Below are 22,359 nucleotides of genomic sequence, written 5' to 3' on the forward strand. Positions count from 1 at the left end.
AATGACGGGGATGATCGAATGGAGGCAAAACCAGGACCCAAAAATCCCTAGTCTCCGACATACCCCCAAAAAATCCCGGACAAAAATAACCCCCCCAAAAAATCCGCAAATACCCCAAATTGCCAGGAGGGGCAATAACATAACACAGAGAACGCTCGTGTATTCATCATACCATAATACGCCAAGGCCGCGCCAAGGCACTAGTTCGATACCAAAAAATCCACTATCTAAATCAAGTCACCCAAAAAAAACTGCCAAACCAACCAAAAAAACCCGGAATCGAAAATCAAACCCAAAAAATCTCGATCATCCCCGTATGACAAGCGGAGTACCCCCCTTGGGGCCCTTGGTTACATCATTTGTCTCTAATAACGTCCACCGCGAAATCCGCGAAACCCTCCCCGAGGGGGTCCCCCTCGGAATCCACCGCCTCGAAATCCACCCCCTTGATTGTTTCCGCGGTAATGCCTGGGGCCTTGGTAGCCGCGTCTGGGAGGGGGGCCACCACGCCCTCCTCTGTGCATCAACCTGGGAATGACACATTGGAATGAGTTACAATGTAATACGTGTAGGAGAAAGGTATAGAATGTGTTCATGGCGGCCATATTGGAGGAGTGAAACAATAGAATGATTTTCCTTTGGGAAAAAAAATCATTTTCATTCCTCCAACATGGCTGCCATGAAAACACTCTATACAAGAATTGTATAAAGTCGACTTGGAACGTTGAGGACTGTTGCTTCGTCACGGAACAGGGGGGGGGGGGGGGGTTGCTTCCAAAACAGCTCTAGATGTAAATCTACAAATAAGAAAAAGTTTCGGTGCAAAACGATAATTAGGGCCAGCGGACGCTGATACTGAAGTCTCAGGCAGAAGATTAATTAAAAGAAAAGTGTCAGCAATGGAATGTCATAGTCGTAATTATTTGGCTTGAGCCAATAATTTAGCACATAAAATAAGCGTGAAAATAAATTAAAAAAATAATAAATAACCTTTATTTGGGCACGGTAGTATTTAAAGCTAGTAGCTTGTTGGTTTTTGCGGAGAGAGGAAAACCGGAGAACGAGGAGAAAAATCCTCGGAGCAAGGACAAGAACCAACAACAAATTTACCCTACATATAGCCTGCGTAGCAGGCGTCGAGTAGTTTTTGTAGCGCGCGAGGGAGAAACGCGAAAGGCGTTGAACGCGCGTAGGGAGAAACGCGAAAGGCGCGAGAGGGCCACGCGAGGAAAAGATCGCGATCGCGCACTCTATTAAACGCGCTGAAAACTACACAGACGCCTGCTACGCAGGCTAACCTACATATGACACCGGGTCCGGGAATTGGGAGCCTTTTGCACATTGGTGGAAGGCGAGTGCTCTCACCACTGCGTCATCCCTGCTCCCCAAACGTTTTTTAAGATTTGAACTTACCCTGGGGGAGGACGTCCTCGTGGTTGAAACTGGTGTCCACCACTGCGACTCACGCCAAAGCTTCCCGCGTTAGCCCGTGATAGTGATTTAATAACATTTAATATTCTTTCATCTGTATGACTTGGTTCAGCTATCTTGGGTGGAGTTGTGGCAGCGTGAACTAGAAGGTAATCCAGCGCGTGGCGCAGGGCAACAATCATGGCGGCTTGATGATGAGGAAAACGGAACTGCAACCTGAGAAAAAAAAAACAAGAAGAGAAAAGCGCAAATCAGTGAAATTCACGAAGAGAAGGCCGTCAAGCGAAGTTCTCACTTGTATTCCATTGGGTTCCACATGCCACAAAAAATGCCGCCTTTTGAAGGAATCAAAGCAGAAATTAAGTTTTCAAGTTTTCATGCTGCAATCCATTTTCATACTTTCCATTTTTAGTCATATTCTTTCCCTAATAGCTTTTTACCATTTGTTCAGTTATTTTTACACAAAATAATATCATTATGTTGGGCTCTTATGAAGTTTTAAGGTTTTTAAACTTCTCAGAGTCATGGTAATTAAGACAGTGTTTCTCAAATCTGCACGCGCGAGTTTCCTTACCAGTCATCCATTCTGACGATTCCATTTTCAGATTCCACTTTACTCTGACTGAACATAAGCAGCTGGAGTGGATTGACCATGGTCATCTGTTTACACGATACAGCGCGGGTACGAATCTACGGCACAAATTCAAAAGCGACATAAGCGTTTCATTTATTGTTAAATGCACTCGCCTCTTAATTTTATTAGGGAAGTACTCAACGAGGACCCACCTTGTGTAGGGGTAGGGGGGCTATGGGCTAAGACACCACCTGTCTGATTATCACAATTTTTAAACATACCACCTGTCTGATTATCCAAATAAACAAAATTTACTGGCCTCAAAATTTTGAGATGAGACTTTCATATTAGGTGTGCATGAAGCTAACATTGCTGAAGAAATGGCACAAGGAGGTTTGAATCTTTTTCTTAGTTTCTACAAACAAGAAACCATCTTTTAAGGTGGGAAGGGGGGGTACATGAAGAGACCTCCTGTCTTTTTGTAGAGTGGTGGGTCCTGCCTGATTCCAATAGTTGTGACCATTTCCCTAGTGGACCAGATAAAAGAAACCGCCTGATATACTTTCATTTGATCGGAAGTGTACTAATATTTACCTTTTCTCCAAAAACGAAAAAAGGAGACGGAAAGGTCTGTTCTCTATTGGAGCAGTTTACTGAAGACTTGTGGATCAGCGCGGCCTTGCCTTCAGTTGTCAGCACCTTTCGTTTCTCGCGGTGAACACAAACATTGGGGTACATGCCCAGACATAGCAGTGCTACAACCTGAAAAGAAATAAACAGGTCACCACTAAGCTAAATGTTCGCTCTCTTTTTACTTTCACTGCAGTTACTTGGGACCTAACGCAATCCTTCTCGTGAGCGTCATGCAAGCTTCCCGTGACGATCCCAAAGACAGCCGCGATAAAGTATAGAACAACAACATAAAACATTTGTGTCTCTAAAAGGCCATCATGATTGGTTTTTCCAAAATCCCGCCCAACACAAAATTCTTACTGGTCGTAATAAGGACATATTATTTTCATGAGCCAATCACATATCTCACCATATCCAGTTTGGAGTCCGGACCGCTGTAGTTGAATGGCTGAGGGTGCATGCATTCTGTCCAAGATACAAGGATACAAAGCAAATGTCATTTGGCCAGATAGAAACGAAACCAGCAAGAGCTAACAACTAGCATTAATAACCGGATCAAAAGTGCGAAGAAGAAGAAGGTTGAACACTACTATTATTATTGGAGTGTTATTTTGTCACGAGGGAAAACCAATCAGATGTGAGTGGTTTGATCTACAACATGGGCAAACGGTCTTTTTACTTACCGTCTGGAAATCCAGCATTGCAGAGAAGATCTTTAAGCTGAAGCTGTAAAGAACAAAAAAAAAGTCCACATTTTCTTTACTTGCATCAACTGCATGTAGAAAAACTACAAAAAGCGCTTTTGTGACAGTTCTGGAATTTAGTAGGACTTTGCGAAGATGTGATAGGACTTTCTGACACATTAGTGTGGTATGACTGTGGGCGAGAGTGCTACGACTACAGCGCTGTGCGCAAGTGTGGTAAAACTGTGCGCGAGTTGGAAAGATTGTGCGCGCTGAATGGTCTGACGGTAGTAATGTTACCTTGGCCTCCGATGTCATGCGCAGAGTTGACATGTTTAACTGATGACTGTCACAAAAGTGAAACTCTGCAGATTCGTCTTCCACCGACCTGGAACAAGAAAATAAAACCATCCAAAAATTGGTCATGGAGGCATTTGATAAGGACGAGTCCTACTGTAGACGTCACGCAGGCCATCTTCTCCATGGACTGCACAAAAGCAAATGAATAATGGCGCATCAAGCAAACTTCGGTTATAGAGTAATTTTCACTTGAGTTTCTAATGTAATTCACTGTTCTTTGGTTTTGCATTACTTTGTTTAGTAATTGGCTTAAAACACTCGTCAAACTTTTCTCAACCAATCAGATTTAAACCAAAACCAATCGTGATTCGCTCAAACACGTTTTCCCGCGCTTCGTACTGGCTACATGTATTTTGCTTCGAGTTTTGTTTGGTTCACTGGATTGTCTGTGTCCTTTGTGATTGGCCAGAGTGATTACTTTGGTTTTGGTTTTTACGACACTCAATCAAAAATCCCTCTAGTGTATTGCATTAGCCAATAAGTAAATTTCTCCAAGTTGAGTTGTATAGCTCACCTGGCGTCTTCCCACGCCTGGTACGCACTGAGTAACGCAATGTGGTCACTGTGACGTGACCCTGCAAACTGCTTGTGCACCCAGCCCAGTCTCTTACGGTCAGATGGTGTTTCAAACGGCTCAGGGAAACTGGTGCTGGCAGCTATGGTACACATGGCATCTCCACAACTGAGAAGTGAATAACAAAAAATACATCAAACTACAAGTAAAGCGCAAGTATGAGAGTCCGTACAAACGCTGAGAAACACAAGCGAAAGCACAAGGGATCAAATGTTTTAGGGAAAATGTTTCACCACATTCCTAAATGAATATTTAAAAGAAAGGCAAGTGTGGAACATATATTTTAGTGGAAACGGTCAATGGATTGATTCAAATTACAGTAAATACTCACTAAAAGATGCATCCCAGAATGATCATCTTTCCAAGCCGTGGTTCAATCGGTAACTTGGCCAACAGATAGCCAAGCGGTGTTAGGTTCAAGTTTCTATCCAAAGCCTCCATATCTACACAAGAATAAACGAAATTTCAAGTCAAATAAAAGTGAAGTAAGATAGAAAACACTACAGAGGTGTTGAGGAACCAAAAAGGAACAAGAATGGCTGAGATTGGGAAAGAATAAAAATTAGATGGATTTCAAGATCAGCCTAAAGCCATCAATGATCAAGTTCCTTTCATCTAAAGTAGTCACAGAACCACACATATGTTTCAGTCTAATATGATGAGCCAAGTTTTGTTTCACCTGACGAAGCAGCATAACAGTATTAGAGCAGTTTTCACGCGAGTGTCGAAAGTAATTCGCGTTTCCATTGGTTTTGCATTATTACGCTTAGTGATTGGTCAAAAGAACTAGCGCCACTTTTCCGACCAATCAGAAGTAAAACCAAGACCAATCGTGTCTCGCTCACACATGTTTTCCCGCGCTTCGTGCCGGCTACTTAGTACAAGTATTTGCTTCGCATTAGCCTCCATTGCAAGCTAGTTCCAGTCCAATACTGAGAATAGGAATAAGGTCTATTCACTTAGTCTCAGACTACTATAAACATGAAAGGTTACACCACCCACCTTTCAACAGTGCAACAGATTCTGCCACAGCATCCAGAGGGGGAGGTTCAATGGCTTTGTTCAAGAACTCTCCAATGTCTCCAAGCTTAAGAAGCTTGATGGTCAGAGCCAGTTCATGAAGAGGTGTACGTAGGATCTCCGGTGTGGCGTGCTCAGCAAGTCTGTTGTGTGGTAAACAATCAAGTTTTAAGTTTGCCAACTACACAGCGTTCCCACCTCTCTTATCAAGATACGTTACTGTAATTTATTTTTGCGGTAACTTAATTTTGGCGATTTGGCCAAAAATACTTTAAAAAGCCGGTTTACACTTTACGATTTGTCGGCCCGATTTGTTTCAAGCAAATTTACACGCTGCGATTCGTCGGCCGGCTGTTCTTTGCCTATGAAAAAAAAAAACCGGCCTTAGGGTATTTTGAAGTCACAAGCTAACACAACAAAGAATATTTATCACTGTTTGCCAACATTTTATAGCATTTTTCTTGATAGAACAAATTTATGATTCGTTTCAAGTCAAGATATTTTTCCTTCAGTCTTTTTCAGACATTCTTCCTTCGGCCGGAAAGCGAGCCGTGGACTGCTATCATTTAAATAATCTCACGACCAGCCTCTATAATCTCTGCCTTTTTTTGTATCTTACACCTAATGACGGTTTTGCAATAAAACCAAAAATGTGCCTGGGTAAAAAGAATGCAAGATGGTGCAAATGAGGATTGGATGATAATTCCGTCCTGGTATCTGAAAAATGTTGGAGGCCCTCTCATTTTCGACTGTAGCTATGATCTAAGTCTTTTAGAACTAAAAAATATGCCACCTTTCTACATTGACATCTTAAAAACATGGGCAGAAGTTCATGATGTTAAATCCGCCCCTTTAGATAAACATGACATTAAGGAAGCCATTATTTGGAATAATAAATACATAACCATAGCAGGCAAATCTGTATACTGGGAAAACTGGCACGCTGCTGGAATTCTCAGAATCAAAGATTTATTAGAAGAAGACGGCAAATTCCTCTCATATGGTAATTTTCTTAGAAAATTTGGCCTTGCTACGCCATTTACCAACCTCTGGGGTTTAATAGCAGCAATACCATTAGGGTGGAAGCGTGAATTACAATCTACTAATGGTGGGAATCGACAAGAAGGAAAATCGACTTTTCCTCCTGGTCAAATACTCACCAGTAAAAGAGCTCGGAATATTCTTATTCAAAAGAAATTTAAAGAACCTTTAGCTAGTTCTAGGCTACAAAGGTTAGGTGTAGAAGAGACGAAGATCAGCGCAATTTATAAACTACCATTTAGAATAACACGGGAAACGAAACTAAGTATATTTCAGTTTAAGATAATTCATAATATTTTACCGTGCAGAAACCTCCTATATAAAATGAATATATCGGATTCTCCCCTTTGCGAATTTTGTAACGAATTAGAAACACTGTCGCACATGCTAGTTAACTGCTCCCGTATACGCGACTTTTGGAATTCAGTCTTATTCCGGTGGAATAGTCAAAATAAAGACAATTACAATTTTGATGAATTAGGAATAATGTACGGCTATAATCCCGGAAGTTCTGGCTCCTATATCTTTAATTATTATATTCTACTTAGCAAAAGACATGTCTTTCTACAAAAATATGAGCACAAATTACCTAATCTCCTTCTCTTTCTTGAGTTAGTAAAAGAAAAAATGTTTATTCAAAGATCAATCGCACATGCGAAAGGACAAAAAGAAAATTTTTTGAACTTATGGAAGCCTTTACTAACAATAATTTAGTTAACAATTTAGTTACAATAGTTACGTGTATCGCATTGTTACCTCTGTATTTTTTTTCATTTATCTTTTGTATTTTTTTTTTTTTCGTGTATTGTCAAGTGTATTGTGCTGAAAAGTAAAAATTAAAAAAAAAAAAAAAAAAAAAAAAAAAAATTCTGTTTTCCTCCACAGTCTACGTATATTTCATTGACTTAAATATCTAGTCGTGAAATTACAATTATTCGGAATTTCCTTCATTTTATTTTGATTTGTAGGAAGTTAGCAATCTTCACTTCACTTTTCCCCAGGCCCCGGCCAACTAACCTTGAAGCACGTGTTCTACTGCACAGATGAAAAGCAAACCCAGGCCTCACTCTGCCTGCGCGGCCACGCCTCTGTTCCATGTTAGTCCTGGAAGCCCACACAGTGGCGTAATTTGTCATGTTGTTGTGTGACGTGAATAACTTCACTTTAGCTCTGATGAAAAAACAACGACAGAAACCATTATATCGTCAGTGGAATGATAAAGCTGAAAAGGTTAAGTGGTTTAACTTATGTTGGAAGCTAATGAATGATAAATGAATACTCGAGAACATGATCATGGTGCGAACAGTTAGCATTTTTGAGACGAAACCTGTAAAACCAGTCTCAGAGATTGCATTTCGCCATTACTGAAACTATCTGTTTTAAATAGTTTGGATTCCTGTGGTTTATAAACATTGCTTGCTGAAAGCGCAAGTAGTAGACTTATCTTAGCAATGTGTACAATTAAGGCTTGAAGTTTCTTATCACAAATTTTTGTGTTTTCTACTTAATTAACTTAACAAGTTTTGCTGGTGTAGCGGACGGGTTGTTAGATACTCACTTGCAGGAATCAATGACAAACACCACATCATCAATGGTGATGCTTGTCTCAGCAATGTTGGTAGAAAGAATGATCTGCAAAGACACCACAGCGATCTTCATTAGCTAGCTTAAACCAAGCTAAAGTCGCAATAGGGAACGCCTTGCCCTCGCTGCCCGAGCTTATCCCAGTTTCTAGAACATAAAGCTTCTAGTAGCATTCCCCCTGGATGAAATGTCACACTGTAGTCCATTGCAGGGTAACCACCAGAATTTTGTCAGGTTCCCTAACAGATCAGTAGTACCTATCTCTACTCAATCATTGGTGGAGGGAGACACTGCGAGAATAAAGTGTCTTGTCCAAGAACATAACACAGAAACCCTGGCTAGGGCTCGAACCTGAAACCCTCGATCTAGAGTCCAACGCGCCAACCATTAGATCACCGCGTGTTTCAACAGTTCAAGAATCCTGAGTAAAAGCACACCTGCATCCTTCCAATTTGTGTGTGATACGCACCTTTGTAACTCCTTCTGGTACAGGTTCAAACACTCTCCGCTGATCTTCTCTTGGGATCTGAGAATGCAGAGGAAGCAGACGATACTTGCTACTGATTCCTGAAAGGACAGAGAAATTACAACATCAGGAAATAATATTTTGTTGATGGCCTGACATTTTTCCGTAGTGCTAGAACGCAAGTCATTCTTTCACCAAATCTGCGAGAAGAATCGCGCTTGAGCCATGAAAAAGCGGAGAAGCCGCGAGAACAAGTCGACGAACGAGAAAAAGGGCTAGTTTTCAAGCTAATATTCCGAAAAGCACACAAAAACATGTGCAGGATATCTCATGAGCTCAAGTGGCACTCCTAGCCAACACAACTGTAGCAGAACAAAGCAGTACAACGCTTTTTCGACGTTTTATTATTTCTTTTGCAGGAAATTCTCTTTCAGTTTTTGCGGGAAAACAAACTCTTTTGAAAATCATCTGTGCACGTGGACTGGGCTTATTTCTGCATTTTATACATTTCACTCACATATAGCAAGTTAAAACTCTTTCCGCTGCAGATAAAAAATACTAAACTAAGGCTAGAACGATGGAACGAGGGACTGGTTTTTTAACATTTTGCAAGATATTCTTTACAAGCTGATGGTTTCTTTATATACCGTTTGCTATATTCAATTTGCTTACACTGTATGGCAAAATCTGACATGGATCACTGTTGGTCTTACCAAATTGTGGATGCATCTTTAGATATTTGTGCAGTGCAAATATTAAGTTCCATCCTGGAAGAAATATGAGGACAGCTCCAGGGATATTAAGGCCAGATATGTAGTTCAGAAGAGCCTGCAATGTTCAACAATTATACCAGTAGGTCGTAAGTCACTTCCACTTGCAATTCTTTGTCCACAGTAAGCAAACACAAGATTTCTTACATATCTACACGTAAATCATTAAATGCTGCTATTACCAACAAATCCACCACATTGTTCCATAGTTTGTACTCTTGTAGATCGCAGAAATGGCATCATTAAATGTTCAAAACTCAAGTGGAAGGACTACTCCACTCCACACTTTTATTCTTAAAGTACATGGGTAACTAGAAACACGACCCCGCAAGAAAGCCTGTTACTCCACTCCACACTTTAATTCTTAAAGTACATGGGTAACTAGAAACACGACCCCGCAAGAAAGCCTGTTGCTTTAACCTATATCGTGCTTAAAGGACCCTAGTCAGCCTCCGCCATTTTTGATGCCATCGAAATTATGAAAACTGTATGGCGAAGCAAAATCTTATTGCATTGCTGTAAGTTGTGTTACTGGAAGTCTTTATAATTATCTTTAGCAGTTTCACCGTGTTATCTTTCGTTTAGACACGATCCGCATAAAATATAACACCGAAACTCTCGTATGTTAACAAAAGCAAAGGCGTGGCTGACTGGGGTCCTTGAAATAAAGGATGTTGTTGTTGGACAAGAATTTAGCTTATTGCAATGGTTTACTGCAGACTGTCCGACTTTTTACCCACTTCATTTTTAAATATTTCGACTTTTTACATTCCGGTATTACATTATTTTAGACCTGTTACAATCACATTCAACACCAGGGGCTAAGATGAAAAAATATGATTGCAGACGCCCTTTCTACCAACACTTTGCCTTTGATCGATCATGTACCTGATAATCTAAAATCACATTCTGAACAAACTTAATAATTTCTATTCACGGTTAAAACATGGTTACCTCCACAAGCTCAAAAGACATTTCCTTTTCACTCAGTTGTGCTAAAGCATTCTTGGTTTGGAAGGAGTAGTCATCACTGCATGTCAAGTTACAGTTTTCCTGCGAGAAGATGCAACATTACTATTAAGCTTGGCCAGTCACAAACTATCTACCTCTGCATGTTCAGCTTGTTTTTTTAATAGATACTGATAGCGTTCATAACGTAATTCTCACCTCCTCGTCATCATCAACATCATCCCTCTTTTTCTTTTTCTCAGGAAGAGGTGGAACAAAATTCAACATCTGGATCACATCTTCAAGGTAATATTCTGTGCAGGTGCAATAAAAAAATAGTTTTCCTGCTGTAGAAACTGCACTTATGTCTGTATATATGTATGTCATATAATTTTCAAATTTTACGATTTTTAGCAAGGTTTGTACATAACAAATAAATGAAATGAGACACTGTGAATCCTGGCCACTGAAAAAATTCAGTGGCTCAGGTGGGACTCGAACCCACGACCTTCCACATGTAAGTTCATATGGGATTCACTCACGATCACGCCCATCTATGGCTCTGTAGCTCAGATGATAGAGCAGTGGTCATGCAACCTGAAGGTCATGGGTTTGAGTCCCACCTGAGCCACTGAATTTTTCAGTGGCCAGGATTCACAGTGTCTCATTTCATTTATTTGTTATGACTGAGGATGATTCTAGTGTGTACATAAACTGCGATTCACAGTTTTTGCACACATCTTACTAAAAATCACAAAATTTGAAATTTTTGTAGCTGCATTCAATCCTTGACATTACTCCCTTCTAGGGCAAACAATAAGAGCTAGTCCAAAGCATGTCCACTTTAGTAGCAGCTGGCGGTATAATCAAATAACCAGTTTGTCCAGTTTCTTTCTTCATCAACAAATTAATCATAGAAGAGCGACTGTACCTTGAACAGGAAATGATCTTCCTTCTATTTCCACAATGGGACAGTTTCCAAAGTATTCTGTAAACATCTGAGTGTCAATGGTGGCCGACATAAGAACAACTCGCAAGTTGGGGTAAGCTTGAATCATGTCACGCAAGATGACCAAAACAAAATCAGTCTGTAGTAAAAACAAACAGCTTCTTAGTATTTAAATCAATCCTGTTAAATCAATCTCTGACACAACTACAATAAATACATAATAATAATAAGAGTATTTATATAGCGCCAAAATCCACTTATTGCCCATGGCGCTTTACAATAAAAATATTAATAATTAAAAATGATGTTAAAAAGTTAAAAACACTAAAAATTTAAAGACGGATATTTACAAATATAAGTTCAAATGTATCTAAAAATTGAAATAATTAAAAAGCCTGTACTACAGGCTATGCTTTAAACGTGTACAGGTTACCAATAGCCATTTATACTCAAGCATGGAGAGAGGCGGTAATAAAGTCAATTAAGTGTCATTTCCAAAACCTACATTTATGTCACGTTCATGAATCTCATCCACAACAACATGAGAAATGCCATGAAGACCATTTTCAAGTTTTCTGAGAAGAACCCCTATGGGAGAAGAATGAAATGACAACAAAACGTCAATGAGTGTTCGCTGTTTTGTACTTGTAATAACATGTAAATGCAAATTGAAAAGTATGCACTCTTGCTAGATCTGGCTTACAGGAAAACAGTCGGTATAAAACGCAGACCATGCAGATTGCAGACTGCAGACCGTGCAGACCGTGCAGACGGTGCAGACCGAGCAATTTTTTTTCTTCTTTTTTTACATTGTGTTTCACAAAACTTTTCACGAACGGTTTCCGAAGTTCGTTTGAAATTCGCGAAGTTCGCTACGAACTTTAGGGGGAATTTCATTAAGTAGTTGTCAATCAAATTACGAACTTCGAAACGAAATTGTGAATTTCACGTGCAGCGAAGTGGAAAGGTTGAGGAGTTCGCAAGTTGAGAAGAAGTTCGTCCAGTTTGTTTAATTTGGTGAAATGAATCCGTTCACAGTACAAGGAAAGGCAATTTCAATTCCAGGAAGGCAGGAAATCATCTAACGTTGGCTTCAAGGTCAAGGATTATTTTATTTAGCCTCCAGCTTGTTGAGTTTTCTTCTACTGTCAGAGAGCGCGTTAGACTGTAAACATTGGAACATTTTAAGTTATAGGTAAAAAGAACTGGTCGGATATAGCAGTTTATTTGTTAAGTTTAGGTTTCTAGTTCAATTTTATAATGTAAACAAATGCTTCGGTTGGTAGTTATGCTTTGGGAATACAGGGTTTTCTTGAGTAATCCCCTAAAATTTTTTACACTGTCCTTAATAACAAAATATAAGTAATTCGTAAATAAATATTACACATTTCAATTGTTCCAAAGCAAGTGTTGTTTATTAGTAAAAAAAAAAGCTTATTTTTTTTCAGAGGAACAGAGTTTATCACGAACAGACAGATGGCGTGACTTGCGTGTTGTGTAAACATAGAAGTGTAACAACACGGAATTGAAAAGTTCTGGTTTTCCGCAGAATTTCCAAACTGATGTGTATTCAAGAAGGAAAACGTTTTTTTTTTTCTCTTTAGAAGATTTTTACAGCACACACAAACTGTATTTTTATATGTAAACCGGTTCATCTGTTGAAATTTTTTCCTTCGAAACTGCACACGGCAGAACTTGTAATCTATTTTTAGTCGGGTGTCGGGTGACATTGGGAAAACTCAGTTGTAACATTCACAAACCATTTTCAGGGCAGCCTTGCTTTTTTTGAGTCCGTTGATGTCCTGCTTTACTGGACTTGGGATTGCTTTTTGCTGTACTGGGAACGGATTCATTTCACCAAATTAAACAAACTGGACGAACTTCTTCTCAACTTGCGAACTCCTCAACCTTTCCACTTCACTGCACGTGAAATTCACAATTTCGTTTCGAAGTTTGTAATTTGATTGACAACTACTTAATGAAATTCCCCCTAAAGCTCGTAGCGAACTTCGCGAATTTCAAACGAACTTCGGAAACCGTTCGTGAAAAGTTTTGTGAAACACAATGTAAAAAAAGAAGAAAAAAAAATTACTCAGTCTGCACGGTCTGCACGGTCTGCAGTCTGCAATCTGCATGGTCTGCGTTTTATACCGACCGACAGGAAAAGGCTGCTAAGTTATGACTTTTTTCAAGTTATGATGTGTATGTATGGAAATAGACAACCCATCCTTTGTAGCCTACCTTTATGTTTTGATTAAATAAAAAAAAAACATTGAGGACTCCTCATTGAGAAAAGTAACTGTGCTAGCATTGAAAGTTAACATAATTACAATGTTATGGTACTGTAGGCCTGAAAGATAAAAGAATTTACATATATTATAGAAAGGCTTACCAACTGTACAGAAGAGCATGGAGGCATGGCTTCTTGGTAGAACAGTATCAAACCTGACTGAGTACCCAACACTGCTGCCCAGTATCTCAGCTCTCTCACTGGCCACTCTTTCTGCAACACTCACAGCACTGATACGTCTCGGCTAAAATAGCAAATTTCCAAAACCAACAACTTGTTTTAATAACTAGCATACATTGTACCTAAATGGAATCTTCAAAGATTATGGGTGGTTCAAGAAGTTTTGGGATGCCAAGCCTTTTCTTAAGATTGTACTAAAGCATGCAAGAGCTTTTAAGAAACAGAACACATATACATGACTGTATGAAAGAAATGTGTAACTCTTTTATTCTGAGAACCAAATCATATGATTGTCCATTACTGTTCTTACTTTTGAGTCTGTGAATTAAAGTGTACATGACTTTATGGCCTCTCAAATGTGACACAACTGTTATCATGAAGTACAAGGTAGCTATAGCTTTAAAGTGTCTAGATTAAATCCTAGTGCATGACAATTCATATGAAAGCAATAGTAGCACCTACATGTCACTGGTGCTTCTAGTTTTACCATACTTGTATTTCTTTGTCTATAGATAGGCACTTATTGGCAGTGACAAGTTCAAAGTTAGTCTGACATATACATAACTGACCTGGGTGACTGCAATACAACAGTCAGCACCATAGCCTGCCTCAAGGTAATCATCCAAAATGTACTGAGGAACCTGAAATGCCATGATATAAACATTTGTGAGTTGTAGTAGAAACTAAACTTATTTTATTGGTTAAAGAACAGCAGGCAGAAATTGATCAGACCCAATTTGAATAAATATCAGAAAATATGCTGTTTGTAGTAAGACTGTGTAAACTGCCTATAGTATATGGATCTATTAAACAGATCATTTCTAATTCAGAATACCATAAATCAAAATCCACCACTGATAATTACACATTCACACCTGAGTCGTTTTTCCACAGCCAGTTGCACCCTTCACAACAACAACCCTGTTCTTCTTGATAGCTTCAATCAGTGCGGACTTGTACTGAAACACTGGCAGTTGGCTGCGCTGCTCCAACATGCGCTTGTACATATCAACATTTTGATGCTTCTCTCTGTACTCATTCAGGTAATCCTGACTTGTTGGAATAGGTTCCTGGAACACATAGAAAAACGGTTATTGCATGAAAACCATTCAGATGGTCAAAATCCTCAGTTATTAAAATTACAAACTATTAACGTGATAAATTATAACAGAAGCCAATCCAACTGCAAAATTAATAGTCCCTTACTCAGAGCTGCAAATAACAGTTGGCCATTGAACATTGGCTGACCAAAACTATTTGCTCATGTCCAACAAAATACCAAGTGTGGTCGGACATGATGTCGGGACAATGTTTTGATTGTAAATCATTTTATGGCAACAATGAATAAAAATCTGTCTGACCATAATTTTGCTTTGTGCGACCAAGATGGTGTCTTTGTAGGACATATGTCCTTTCAAGTGAAAAAAAAAATATATTTGCAGCCCTGCTTACTTGAATACTTGCAGTTTTTTGAAATGTCTATATTTGAGCCTAGTGCATTAGGGGGCTGGATTGTTTGAAACCTGATTAGCATTACCCCAGGATTAAAAGTTGACTGAGGGTTCAACTTCTCATAATAATGTTCTCATAGTGTTTCTAATGCTTAACATTTGTGGAGTTTGAGATAAGTTGAAATCAAAATTGGAGGACCAAAAATAAACAGAAAACCTTACTAAAAAGTTGAAAAACTGAAATTGAAACTCGCTTAGCTTAAACATGCTTTAATAGCCCAGCCCAGTCGGCACTTATCTTCAATTTCACTAGGAGTATTTCTACTCCCCCAATGGATGGGATACAAAATCCTCACAGGGTTGTTAAAATGTATTGAAACAAGTAAAACTAATCTGTGCACTTATATATCGTTATCCCCCATTCACATTTCTAAAGCAGCATTAATAATTATTTAACTGGAGGCTAGGTATTGATGTGGAACTTACTTGATACTCCTCGGCTCCTTCAATAATCATAGGCTGGTTTATCCATGGATTCCAGTTCATATTTGGTGGAGTCCACTCCACTATACCAGAGCCTGCTTCATGCTTTGCATCTTGAAATTTAACCATCCCAGGTGGAAGGACAATGGACACAGCTTGGCTTGGGTCTTGAGGCTAAAACAATCATGTAAGCGAGGTTGGTTTAGTCCAATTTCTGTCAAACAGTAGAGTATGTGAAGCTTCCAGTCTTCATTGCAATTTAAGAACTGCCCAATATATCAATTAAGTAACTTAAGATAGATTTAGAGCCTTAGTGTTCTTTATATATTTTAACAAATGGAAGTGTAAGAATTGTTTAATAATTAATTATTAGTATTAGAGCGGTTTTCACTTGAGTGTCGAAAGTAAATTGCGTTTGCTTTGGTTTTGCATTACTACGCTTAGTGATTGGCTTAAAAATCTCACGCCACTTTCTAAGCCAATCAGAAGTAAAACCAAAACCAATCGTGACTCGCTCGTGCACGTTTTCCCACGCTTCGTGCCAGCTACATGTATTTGCTTCGAGTTTTGATTGGTTCACTGGATTTTCCGTGTCCTCTGTGATTAGCCAGAGTAATTACTTTGGTTTTGGTTTTACGATACTCAATTGAAAACTGCTCTATGTGTTGCATTTTACACATCTAACACTTAAGTTTATACCTTATTAAAGCTTACCTTTGAAACCTTACCTCATTGGTCATCTCTTTTCAGCATCCGTCTTACATTAATTTAATTGCCTAATTGATTTACTTTACTGTTTAAAAACTAGATGACCTAGTGATCATGATTAAAAACAGCTTTACCACAGACTAATACTTGTCTAATAACCATGTCCTAAGTTCTCCTGTTTCCAACTTGGAGATGGAAAGAAACCCTAAGAATATACCAAACTTTTCCCACTAAACTAGTTTTGAGGGCATCTTTTGTGACACAACCCTCCAAGTTAAGACCATTTTAGTCCCCATGGCGACTAAAATTTTGGAGCTGGCGATAAATTGGAACCAAAGTCGCCAGCCTGGCGACTAAAATTGAGAAGATTAGGACCAAAATTTTTCACTGGCGACCAAACTTCAGCAGTAGGTGGCCAAATGGCCACTAAGGAAAAAAATATACTTGGAGGATTGTGACACTGCATCGTAATAATTTTTATATTTAGATTTGAAGTCAGTGAGAGTTGTTTAAACTCTTAGTTACCTTAGCCGAGCAAAATGCTCTGTTCCACTTGTGAGATCATTCTCTTCAAACATTAGCTATAACAAAGAGGCAAGACTACACCTTTGAAGCAGACATTTGTCACAAACCCCTGTTCAAGACAAGAACAGTGTCAGATGCAGATGCTGTCAGTATTAACATATCACTTGCACAATGCGCACCCAAAGGCTTCCTACATACAAGTATGACAAAGGTGAAGCCCAAAGGTACACATTATACAAATTTTTATTGTTTACAACACAATCAACCTAATAAGCAGTTTGGTGTGCACAATACAGTTAATTACGGCTTCTTGACTAGTATTTTGGCTTGCAACTGAAAGCAAGCAAAAATACCAAGATTATGGTAAATATACGACCCAACATACACACCAAACTGTCTAATAAGAGATTTTTTGTCAGATCACCTGTCCGAGTAATATGATTCCAATAGGACCTTTATGGTCAGTGGTCATATCAATTGTCAAGCACAAAACTAGAGCTTAACATATGTTGTTCTTGTTAGCGGCCAGGGGCTGAAAGGACATAATTATCAATTCAATTGCATCTGACACAGTCCTGAAGCAGACAGCAAAATTGGGGCTGATTAGGGCGATTGAAAATTCTTTGCTAAATCAAAACATCTTCAGGATATAAAACATAGCTCTTTTGCCACTTCAAGGATGCAGTCTTACCTCTCTTATAGCTCATATATGGAGAGAATGACCCAACAGCCTTTAACATTTTGGACTAAAATGTGCCAAGGCTATCTTGATATAGAACAATAAAATGGAGTGAACTCTCTCTATGAAGTAAGCTTAGAGAATGTACACTCCTTGACATATTTGTGGCATTAAACCCCAACCTCACAGGGACACTGATGTGCCAGGTTGTCTTGTATAATGTAAATGGAGTGAACTCTCTCTGTGAGGAAAGCTCAGAGAGTGTATACTCCTCTTTACCCTTTGGTATAAAACCCAACAACCTCAAGTGAATTAGACACCAACATTTCTTGCGTATTATAATGCAAATGAAGTGAACTCTTTCTATAAAGTAAACTAGAAAGTGCACACTCCTGGATAACCCTTTGGAAAAGTAAATTTTCCAAACCCTGTGATATCGTCATTTACTGCACCTTTTTCGAATACGTGAACTCTGCGCATTAAACAGTTACATTTTTCACTGCCAAAATACCGGTATGTGATATTTAAAAAATATGTTATATTCACTGCCAAAATAATAATGTGATAAAATATTTTATCACATATTTTTTATCTGTCAAAGACAGCAGGCCCGTGGCTAAAAGCTCAAAGTTTTTTAATAATTTTTGCCAGAGAATGCTTTATTAAGTTTTATTATGAATCATGATAACGGATCCTCAATAATTTTATGTATAGTGGCTTTTTCCTATCAGCCAAATTCCTTTCTCCCAGAAAAGCTTGCATAAACTGGTTTCAGTTTGTCAAAAAAAATCTTTATTACATTATAAGGTGCATGCATATCCTGGGTTTTAAGGGCTGTACTGTAACAGCACTTTACCTGAGGGACTGGCTGAATTTCAAGACTTTGCAGTAGGCTGGAGACTTGCTGTTCCATGTCAGGGCTGATTCCAACATCATATGGCTCAATCTAATCATCAAAAGAATTTACATCAGAGCTTCTTGTTTAACTTTGATCACATTTAAACTAGTAAGTGTTCCTCAGGATCCAAGAACCCTATATGGTTTATGAGTCTTCACTTGTTCTTAACCATGTCTTACAGATACTTAAATATATAGTTAGACAGGTACGGGGGAGTCAGGACGCTGGCCAAGCGGTTTGGAGCACTGGCGCCAGTTGTTCAAGGGGTGGATAACGCTATCCACCAGATAATCACTTAAGTTTTGTATGACAATTATCCACTGGATAGCGATTTATCCAGTGGATAGTGTTATCCACCCTTAGAAAACCTGGGCCCTGGTGTTGTAATCCAGGGCGGGGTTGTTCGAAAGCCGATTAACACAAACCCAGGATTAAAAGTTGGTCGAGGGTTCAATTTCTCTGGTATAAAAGTGTTTTTATTGCTTATGTTTTGTGGACTTTGAGATTAGTCAACATAAAAGCCCAGGCCAAATGAGGTTGAGAGTTGATGAAAGTTGACTCTCATGAGAGTTTTCGTCAACTCTCATCGACTATCATCAACTCCCGCCAAACAAGAACGAGTGTCTGTAAAAATTTTAATTGACTCTCTTGAAAAATTTGAGCACGCTCAAAGTCGATGAGAGTGCGCGAGAGTTCCATGCCAAACAAGAGTGAGAGTATGAACTCTCATCAACATTCATCCTCATTTGGCCTGGGCTAAAACTGGAAGACAGAAAATATAAAAATAAAAACCTCACTAAAGGTTAAAAAACTAAAATAAAAATCAACGCTTATCCTGGATAAGCTTAATCATGCTTTGAACAACCCGGCCCAGAGGTCCCAGGTTCAAGCCATCCACCAAGCTGATCATTTGCTCTCTTGGAACTTAAAGGTTTATTTAGTAATTACCTCATCAACTTTCTTTCTTTTTGGTTGAAGTTGGCCTGGCTCAGCAGCTTCCAAGGCTCCCATGTGGAATAATTGTCGAACAAGGCTTAGTGAAGTGTTTTGAGCAGCTTGTTTCTTTGTGGAAGCATGTTCACGAGCACTAATAGCTGTAAAACAGTTATAAAACAACAAAAATAATGAGCACCCACCTTGAATCTTTTTTTCGTTTGAATCGTAGTTTCTACTCCTGATAGAGGAGGGTTATACAAACAAGACACCTTCTTTTAAGGTTGGGAGGGGGGGGGTACATGGAGAGAGCACCTGTCTTTGCAGAGTGGTGGGTCCTGTCTGAGTACAATAGTTTTAACCATTTCTTCAAGTAAGTATGGTGTGGTTTTCTGATTGAAAACATATCAAAGCCTCAGTATCAATACTAAGGATCCAATCAGCCACATAATTTACACCTGTCCAGTGGTTACTGTCATTTGATGAGGATTTTGTATGAACTACATTTATTTTTTTATTTATGTATGTAATTCCTTAAACTTACTTCGCCTGTGAGACTTCACAAATATGGACAATTCTGCCACAAAGTGTCTACAAAAGAGTAACAAGGTATACTAGATAAGTTTTACTTATATCATTATTTTTACATCCATTTTAACATTTATTTAACTTAGGCTATAGCAACCCTCCAAGTTAAGACCATTTTAGTCGCCATGGCGACTAAAATTTTGGAGCTGGCGACTAAATTTGAACCAAGGTCGCCAGCCTGGCGACTAAAATAGAGAGGAAGGATTGAAAGCATCAGCTTAATTTGGTGACTAAAATTTTTCACTGGCGACCAACACTTGAGTAGTTGGTGGCCAAATGGCCACTAAGGAAAAAAATAAACTTGGAGGGTTGTATAGTTTTGTTGCTCTTCAAGTACATAATAAATAGTAAATGGTATACATTGTACTTATATACAAATGTAGAGACAACCAGAAAGAATAAGACAAAACAGCATAGAAAAGATACTAGTCATGCAACCATTTAATTCAAATTCCTGTACTTGTTTATGGTGGGCATTTTGAGAGCGAAAGTTTGCATTACAGTCTGCTGAACTTCAAATGCTTGACGACCAATTATGCCCTGTTTAATACCCAATTAGATCAAGTTTTGGTGTCACATGTTCATGCTTACAACTGTATAGTAGATGCAAGCAATGGTAGTAACACTCAAAAGACATGTACCTGTTGTGATCTGGACCACCTGATGAGTACTTGAAATCAGCAGGAAGCCTGTTCTGCTGTAGATATTGGTGCAGCCGAGACTTGGCATTTGCCATTGTCCAGTTTCCATGGAGATGTGCATTCAGATCTACATCTTCAGCCTGAGATTTAAAAAATGAACCAGAAGATAATACAGTATCTAAACAGAACTGGCCAGGCCACACAAGAGGTCAAGAAGTCTTATTATAGAGGCTTAACAGCTTAAATTTAAGTAGCAAACATAGAACATCCATAGAGAACAGGTAAAATAACAGTATACCATATTTTCTCAATTAAACGCCCCCGGCGTTTATTTCAAACTTGGGCCCGTGGATCCGGCGTTTATTTAAATGGTGCAGTTTATTGAAGCAAAATGTTTATTAAAAAAGGGTTTTAAGTCATTATTTGTGACATGAATGTAATTTGCCATCATACCTAAAGCATATTACACTTCGAATAAATGCCTGGAAAGCTTACTTACAACTTTAGCTCGGAGACCCGGCGTTTATTCGGGGCCCGGCGTTTAATCCAGAAAATACGGTACACTTAATGGCCCTGAGGGAAACAGTTTATTTTGTTTCCCGAGAATCTCAATGTTTTGCAAGATGGAGCCAAGGGAAACATTGATATTCTCGGGAAACAAAATTTATAACTGATTTCCCGAGGGGACCAGTCATTTCAAAACAAGTGACTTGTTATACAGCACAATGAAGACTTAGATAAACGGCTGTCATTGGTCAACATTCGGGGACAGCATTGCACAGTTACCCTCTTTATTATTAGATGTCATGTGACCTTGAAGTAGCCGATTAAAGCACATGCTGTTAGGAAAAATATTCCAGCTATATATTACAACACAGAATGATGAGTTATACAATCATATGGTCAACTTTAGGCACATACCTCTTCAAACTTTCTTTTATTGTACATACTGTAGTGGTAATCCCTTTGCCCAGCTCCACTCCAGCCATCCATTTGGTTAGCACCTGACCCTGAACCACCTATACATAATGTTTATACAAGTTATATCTCTCTTAAGGTGGTAGACTAGAGTTTAACAGGTCCGTTTTGGATGGAAAGTTCTTAAAATTAAGAGACGTGGCTGAAGTAAAAACATAACAGGCCAAGACAACTTAAGTTAAGCTTCAGAAAAATTGATGTTTGAGGTGACAATTTTCACACCTCAGGTGACAAACCTCATTTGAATTGCGGGCTCAAAATTACGAAATTTTCGTTTTGCGGCTTTATTTTTGAAAGCTGGTCAAAATGAAATGTAGGACTCTATTCCCATATAGAAAAGGAAAAATCATGCGGGAGCCCGGAGTGGAAAGCCACTTCTTTCCTCAGATATCGAGCTTTAAAGTCAAAAACACGTGCTGATTCTTTACGCGGCACTCACATCTCGAAGAAAACTTCTTTCGCTCCGGGCTCCCGTGAAAAGTATCTTTTACACTATAATAACAAACCACGCGAATTTCATCCAGATACGATAAATCTACAACTTTATTCTTAAAGTACCTTTCAGTGCGGTCTGTGTAGGTCCTTAAATTGTGGTAGTTTCTCGCCGATATCTCATCACAAGATCGTGTTTATCGGGCGCCATTTTGAAATCTTCTTAGAAAACCGCTGTTCGAAGTGTTTGTGGCAACACATGGCCGATTATAGCGCGAAGAATGCCGAAAATCTACGATCTTGTCCGTCCTTTGACGAAGTTCAAGATGGCGGCGTAAACAATTATGTAATGCATAGCAACGATGTGAACTTGAGACCTCGGCTAATGGGCACAGCGGATAATAGGCGTACTGAGTTACTGCGCAAGTCTCCCGTGAAGAATATCATGCTGTGTGGCAAATTCTTGTGTTGTTGTGTAAATGTTACGTCACGAGTCCCAGAAGCGAAAAAACCCACGATTTAACCATAAATGGAGCCAAA

At 39.0% G+C, this 22,359-nt stretch overlaps 1 protein-coding gene across 1 annotated transcript in view; it reads right to left on the reverse strand.

The window, feature by feature from the left end:
* Positions 1 to 22,359, reverse strand: part of LOC144667298 (ATP-dependent RNA helicase A protein-like) — a 32,185-nt gene that overhangs the window by 432 nt on the left and 9,394 nt on the right. The window contains exons 4-30 of the mRNA XM_078528692.1: positions 21,331 to 21,428; positions 20,410 to 20,549; positions 19,725 to 19,771; positions 19,196 to 19,341; positions 18,206 to 18,295; positions 15,441 to 15,611; positions 14,379 to 14,573; positions 14,073 to 14,144; positions 13,426 to 13,567; positions 11,539 to 11,621; positions 11,016 to 11,172; positions 10,304 to 10,398; positions 10,091 to 10,189; positions 9,080 to 9,194; positions 8,370 to 8,467; positions 7,875 to 7,948; positions 7,334 to 7,486; positions 5,258 to 5,418; positions 4,587 to 4,698; positions 4,196 to 4,363; positions 3,622 to 3,709; positions 3,322 to 3,364; positions 3,048 to 3,103; positions 2,600 to 2,767; positions 2,006 to 2,121; positions 1,414 to 1,647; positions 343 to 528 (exon numbers count right to left, since the gene is read on the reverse strand). Coding sequence (XP_078384818.1) covers positions 366 to 528; positions 1,414 to 1,647; positions 2,006 to 2,121; positions 2,600 to 2,767; positions 3,048 to 3,103; positions 3,322 to 3,364; positions 3,622 to 3,709; positions 4,196 to 4,363; positions 4,587 to 4,698; positions 5,258 to 5,418; positions 7,334 to 7,486; positions 7,875 to 7,948; positions 8,370 to 8,467; positions 9,080 to 9,194; positions 10,091 to 10,189; positions 10,304 to 10,398; positions 11,016 to 11,172; positions 11,539 to 11,621; positions 13,426 to 13,567; positions 14,073 to 14,144; positions 14,379 to 14,573; positions 15,441 to 15,611; positions 18,206 to 18,295; positions 19,196 to 19,341; positions 19,725 to 19,771; positions 20,410 to 20,549; positions 21,331 to 21,428 — 3,284 coding nt within the window. The 3' untranslated portion in view covers positions 343 to 365. The remainder of the gene's footprint in view (positions 1 to 342; positions 529 to 1,413; positions 1,648 to 2,005; positions 2,122 to 2,599; positions 2,768 to 3,047; positions 3,104 to 3,321; positions 3,365 to 3,621; positions 3,710 to 4,195; positions 4,364 to 4,586; positions 4,699 to 5,257; positions 5,419 to 7,333; positions 7,487 to 7,874; positions 7,949 to 8,369; positions 8,468 to 9,079; positions 9,195 to 10,090; positions 10,190 to 10,303; positions 10,399 to 11,015; positions 11,173 to 11,538; positions 11,622 to 13,425; positions 13,568 to 14,072; positions 14,145 to 14,378; positions 14,574 to 15,440; positions 15,612 to 18,205; positions 18,296 to 19,195; positions 19,342 to 19,724; positions 19,772 to 20,409; positions 20,550 to 21,330; positions 21,429 to 22,359) is intronic.

The sequence above is a fragment of the Oculina patagonica genome, chromosome 1, assembly GCF_052425735.1.
Source record: "Oculina patagonica isolate OP01 chromosome 1, crgOcupat, whole genome shotgun sequence".
NCBI classification, from domain to species: domain Eukaryota; kingdom Metazoa; phylum Cnidaria; class Anthozoa; order Scleractinia; family Oculinidae; genus Oculina; species Oculina patagonica.